We start from the raw sequence: 6,446 nt of genomic DNA, 5'->3' as shown, positions 1-6,446 counted from the left end.
CCTTAATGATTCTGTGATTCTGTGATAAATTATTTTGTCCCAGGTGCTGCTATACAGTTCTAAAGGTAATGACATGCTGTTGAATATTTTAATTTCAGTATTTGTTCTAACATACTTGTGGTGATGTAAATAACTTTTATCTGTATTTGGATCTGAATGATTGTATTTTTAATAACCCGCTATATATGGAACATTGTACGTATTTCAGAACACACCTTTAAATATAGGTAGGTATTAATTATCTCTAAACTTCCTGAAACTCTTTGACTTTAATCTACTACCTGTTGGGCAGTGTGTTTCTGATCATCCCTCTGAATTACATATTCATGGCAGGGCCTCCAGCCTAAAGTGTGGAATAGGAATTCTGCCCATTGGAAGGATAGTTTGTCAATTCTGAAAAGTTAAGCCTTTTAGAATGCTTGGCCGTCGATTGTTATGGTTTCCTTGTTGGTCATTGCTCAAAATTGAGAGCAATATTTTATAGCTTGTATTTTTATGCAATGCAAGTTATATGAGTTGGAACAGGGACAAAATGTAGAGTAACTGTCCAAGTATAGTGTGAAACAGCCTAGGTAATGAAGATGCAAATGTAAGATACTGCTGGATCAGATATGATTTGCTGTGGTCTTCTTTTATATTCCCAAATAATTAATTGTCTGTACCTATAGAACTGCACGTGGCAAAAGTATCTGAAGCTTTGTTGGCAGTAGCTGTATAGCTTTCAGTGCAAAACAAATGTTATTTTTTAGCACTTTTGTATCTTATTTTATAGTCTTGTTTGAGCATTATTTTAAAATGCACATGCCTTTAGGTGAAGTTTACTAGCAGGGTGCTTTCTGAAATCTTAACTATTCTGTAAGTAGATGAATATAAATATATGAGATGTTGGTGTTTGGGCGTTGTTTATACTATTTCTTTTTTTTCTGTGTGTCTGATTTTTTTATTTTACTTTCAAGCTGTAGCCTTCTGTAAGCCCATAAGGAAAATATCATTATGCATACTCTATAATTATGTACACTGTAATTTCCTTTCCACAGGTTGGTGAAGATGGTCTTCAGATATGTGTTGAGATATGCGGATGTGCCCTACAGTTGGACCTCCGTGAAGATCCCAACATGAAAAGTCTTATTTATAAAGCAATTGCTCATTTTCTGCCAAATGACTTAGAGATCCTCAGAATTTGTGCTCTTTCAATCTTTTTTCTTGAGCGCACCTTGGAATCTTACTACACTGTTGAACATTTATATAAATGTGCAGATGAAGAATACAATGAATGCACTAGTTCTGTTCAAAACCGTGTACGTTTTGAACTTCTTCCAATTTTGAAAAAAGGTTTGTTTTTTGATCCTGAGTTTTGGAATTTCTTGATGATCAAGCAGAATTGTTTAGCGTTATTGGGGGATAAAGCTTTAGTTGGCTTAGGTGAAAGTACACTGGAAAACTGTACTGCAAATACAGAAAAGATAACAGAGTATAGGGCTCTGAATGAGGAACCTGTCTGTGTAACAGATGTAAGCAATGGGGAGCTTGACCCTGAAGACCTCTCTGAAGCCCAGTCCAAAGGAAATGCCAAAAAGAACCATGAAGCTCTTGAGGCATCTAAAATGTTAGATCAAACTGTACCAAGGCACCGATGTGTGATATGCAACAAGGAATTTCTTGGTGGTCACATTGTGAAACATGCACAAGCTCACCAAAAAAAGGGCAGTTTTTCCTGTGTACTTTGCACCAGAAAGTTCAGGCAAAGAGGACTTATGCTGAAGCACTTAAAGAATCATGTCAGGAAGATAGAAAGACAACATCTTGCTGCTGTTCTTGAGGCTGGTCAGCAGGCTCCTGCTCTTAATGAATTATGTTCTGATGTTTCTCCCTCTCTTGAAAATGGGAATTCTGATGGTTCCAAAGATAATGAACCAGACACTGCAGTAGCTCCAAGTACTGATCAAGTGGTCCAAGTGGAGGAGGAGAATGCAGAACAAGTGTTTGATGTGGTGGAAAGCCATCTAAGTGACCAGGATGACGCTACTGAAAATAGTAGTGACAGCTGTTTTAATAATCTTCCTGATGCTTTAAGTACAGAAAGTTTGCCCGAAGATAATGAGAGCTCCAGTAAAGAATCGCCTGTTCTGCATAAAGTGAATGGAACTTTTTATCCTCAAAAAGACATCGATGCTATGGATGAGGAAGGAAGCTTTAAGTGCCCTGCTAATGGTTGTGCTAGAGTGTTTAAAAAGATAAGATTCCTCAATAAACACGCAAGAAAAGCTCATCCAACTGATCTGAAGGTGCAGCAGCATATAATGAAATGGAATAAAGGAAAATGCCGCTTCTGCCAGAGAAAATTTGCTGATTCCCAACATTTTATAGACCACCTGAAGAGACACGTGTATCCAAATGTTTACTTTTGTTTACACTTTAATTGTAATCAGAGATTTAAGCTGTCAACTGAGCTTGCAGAACATACAAAAACTCATAGTGTTTTTAAAGCTCAATGCAATTTTGCAGAGTGCTGTGAGCTATTTGAGGAGCTCTCTTTGCTGTATGAACATGAGGCTCAGCATTATTTAAATAAAACACCAGAGTGTTCAGAAGATGCAAGTGAAAAAGATTCTTCAGATGATCCTTCAGAACTTTGTAGTTACCAAGATGATGATGATGAATCTATTAATGAAAAAGAAACTGTAGATTTACCAATTCCAACTTGGAAGTCAAGGAAGGATTCTACAGAACCAAAGACATATATACAAAGTGTTGAGAAGAAAGCAAATAATGTAATTCACAATGGAAATGAAAGTTCATCTGAGGGTAGTGCTACAGTTTTAAGTTTGATAGACCAAAAAACACCTGTGATACAGCCAAATTCTGAAAACTGTAATGTTGTTAGTGACCAACTAGTAAATGGGCACAGTGACCTAGATCAGACATCATCAAAGTCATCAGAAACACCTTTGGACAGAGTGGTAGATGAAACAAGGACAGAAAATGGGTCAGCATTACCAGTTTTACAGAATTGTCATGATACACCACAAAATAATGCTGCTGCCTCGCAATTACCTTCTAAACCAAATCCGACAACAGAGAATACTTCATATGGTGTCATCTTAACAAAACCATATGTTAGACCATTGCCTCCAAGTTATCTTGATGAACGATACATTAGCATGCCAAAACGTAGAAAATTTTTGACTGATAAAGTAGATGCTCATTCTGAACAAGATGAATTTTGTAGCAAATCAACAGAAAGATTTAGATGTGGCAAATGCTTGACCATCTACTGTAATTCAGAAGCACTTGAGGCTCACCTTGCACAAAAGAAGTGTCAGACACTCTTTGGATTCGATTCAGATGATGAAAGTAAGTCTTACAGTCCTTCTGGGTTGGTTTGTTTGGAGGTAAATGCTCGATCAGAAAATGGTCTTTGATGGAATAGCTAAGACAGACGCAACTGCTAAGCAATTGTAGTATGCTAAAACTTAGAAAATTAAATCACAATACTGTGCTAAATTGGAAGTTCAAATTGGATATGCTGTTCAGAATAAGAAAGAGGTGGTGACAACTGGTAGGCAACTGTAATGGAAAAGACTTCTTATAGAACAGAAGAGGGTAATTCAGTCTGTCTTCCCTTGCATGTTCGAAACTAAACATGTTGAAAAGCACAAGCAGTGTTCTAGATTAAAGAATGATTTACATTGGTTAGTCTTCATTTTGATCCCAGTGTATTCTCTTTTACAGGTGCCTGATTCAATGTTGTGGGAAATGTATCAAGTGAGGAGTGGTGTAAGAAAACACTACATGAAGAAGCATCAGTTCATTTCCCAGTTGGCCTTAATCATAAAGCAGTCTCAAATTACTAAAGAAAAACATGACCTTGGTAAAGACAAAGCACATTTTCTAGACAAAACTCACAGAGGAATAATAGGAACTCTGCAGGTCTCGAGTCCAGAAAGGTTGCTACAAAATCCCCAAAGTACCAGTTATCCGAAAAGCCACATTCATTCCAAATGTGTGATTGAAGCTTAGCAGCACAGTCTTTCTAGCATGAAGGTTAAATAAGGAAATTAAGGAAAATAAAGCGTACAGTTGAGCAAGCAGAAAAAGCAGAGGTGTTAATTACCTTATGGAAATAAAAACAGACAATTCTGAAAGCTGCTTTAGTTGGAAAATGTGCGGTTAAAGGATATCCATCCACACAGCTGGGAAGGAGTCATTCAAGAAGGTGTTACATTATTACAATATGGATAAGAAATGCATAGAGGAACCATGCATTCTTTTTTCAAAGTTTGAGTATGTGATTCCATTATCTGCTAAAAATCATGGAGCTCATTTAGTAAACTTATACTCAAAATCTAAAAAGAGGAATGTAGAAAGAAATCTAAGATGGGTAGAATGCTCGAATAGCCAAAACCTTGAAGTACAGAGCATGCAAGGAAAAGTGAGTTGATGAAAGTTATGCACAGTGGAAATCGGATGCATGCAAGAGCAGCCCTTTTCAAGGCTATGGTAAACCTGTATGTTAAGATTGTCCTGTAAAACATTTCTTGTAGGTCCAGGAAGACTAATACAAGCAGTATTGTGTGGATATGTGATGAAGCAGATTGAAACAATCAGAAAGTGAAGGGGGTTAAGCTTGCATTACAGGGCACAGTTAAACTAATTTTATGAAAATACAGAGGTCCTTCAGCTGTTGGTATGACTGAAAATAACTTGAGATGGCTTCCTGTTTAAAAAAAAAAAAGTTAAATGGCAGACAAAAGCAGAGCATATGTCAAGCTGGGAAAAAAAGATCAGGAAGAGCCTGTTTCACATATGTGATATTGTTTAATGGTGGTAGGTCACAACTCAGCACTGTAACTGTTTATTTACTGTCTAGAGGAAGGGAGAAAATATGTATCGACTCAACCTTAAGACACATTACAACCCTATCTAGTAGCATCTCTTTAAAAGATAGCCTTTCCCAGAAGTTAGTGAAGGAGTTAGATTTAAATGTTAAGCACTTTATCCAAAATTCAGTTCATAAAACAATCAGAATGTGAAATTTGAGTCATTCAGCTCTATATGTAACATTGAAATACAGTACATTTGGAAACCAAAAAGAAGCCATGGTAGTTTTTGGTCTTCCCACCCCAAACAGAGGTGTGGCAAACATGCACACTGTCTAATTACCATGCTAATTTATCGTCTAATTTATCTTGCACTGTCTTGCTGCCTAAAAATGTTTTATTTGAGATCCTATTCTATGCAGGTAGCTGAGAATTTTAATGTGATTGTAGGCATGGAAGGTATAGTGGTGAAAACTGGTATGTACAGATGGAGTCGTCACAAAAATGTAGGACAGTAAAGACCCAACTGTTTCTGCTCACCTAGTTTGCTTACTGACTAGTTCATCACAGTGCGTGTATGGCATAATAAGATGATCAACATAAAAGATCTGTTCATTCTAACAATGGCTCACATTTGCAAACTTTACAGGTTTCATTGTAAAATAGGCTGTGAAGTAGTTCTGGAACTTAAACTGATAGTTCAGTAATGCCTCTGCTAATAATCCACCGTGAAATTAAACAGACATTTGCATTAACTCTGCTTCCTTTTCCCCTCCTGGGAGGTAAAAGAAATGGAAATTGAAAATCATACTTTCTTGAATTCTAGAAAAATTTTGCCTTGAGTTGGATTAATGAAAAGGTTACAAAATTATGATCACAGGTATGTGTGCATTACATGAATACCGATGACTGGCTCACTTTCAGAGATTTGTATGACATTTGAGGCACCAAAGAATTTTTTTTGCAGTTGCAAAAAACCTAATTTAAATCCATCATTCATTATATATACATATATATGTACACTATATATATATATCTATTTACATATTTAAATACATTAAAAGTTTTTAAGCATAACATCAATGGGGACCTTATCAGCCAAATGCACTTTCACATTTTTTTGCTTTCAAGTTACCAACTAATTTTTAAGGACCCAGTTGTCATCTGGGATATTCCCAGGCTCCCCTTTCTTTGCTTAACATTGTTAATCTAGTTAAATTTGCTTAAATATACTTGGAAAAAAGGTTAATTTTAGAGTATTACCGTTTTAAAAATCTGAAAACTCAGTCACTAGATACAACAAAAATGATTCTGTAAAGTCTTTTAAATGTACCTTTAATCTTTGGGGCTTTCTGCCTTTTCCTGGAGCTCCATGTATTTGAAGATGCTTTAAAAACATGATTGAGACTTGTGTTTTCTTTGGCTTAAGTGTGTAGGTAAATGCATCTATGTACATGCATAAACTGTGACCATAATTTTTTGTACCTGCATTAAACTCATTTTTGTTCAAATATGTTTTTCTTGGAACACCACCATTTGTTTATGCCATTTGTTCAGTAAATACACTTTGGAGAACTGGAAAACTGTGTTCTTACATAGGTGAGCATTAGTATCACCTAACTTCTA

General features: G+C 36.1%; 1 protein-coding gene across 1 annotated transcript; it reads left to right on the top strand.

Annotated features, from left to right (window-relative positions):
* Positions 1–1,501: 1,501 nt before the first annotated feature.
* Positions 1,502–3,866, top strand: ZNF654 (zinc finger protein 654). Its single transcript, XM_010079243.1, has 2 exons — positions 1,502–3,354; positions 3,733–3,866. The coding sequence occupies exons 1-2, from the start codon at positions 1,605–1,607 to the stop codon at positions 3,738–3,740; spliced, it is 1,758 nt and encodes a 585-aa protein (XP_010077545.1). The 5' UTR covers positions 1,502–1,604; the 3' UTR covers positions 3,741–3,866.
* Positions 3,867–6,446: the final 2,580 nt, after the last annotated feature.

This window comes from Pterocles gutturalis, unplaced genomic scaffold (assembly GCF_000699245.1).
Source record: "Pterocles gutturalis isolate BGI_N339 unplaced genomic scaffold, ASM69924v1 scaffold46223, whole genome shotgun sequence".
Taxonomy (NCBI): domain Eukaryota; kingdom Metazoa; phylum Chordata; class Aves; order Pterocliformes; family Pteroclidae; genus Pterocles; species Pterocles gutturalis.
This window is presented reverse-complemented; position numbering and strand designations above follow the sequence as displayed.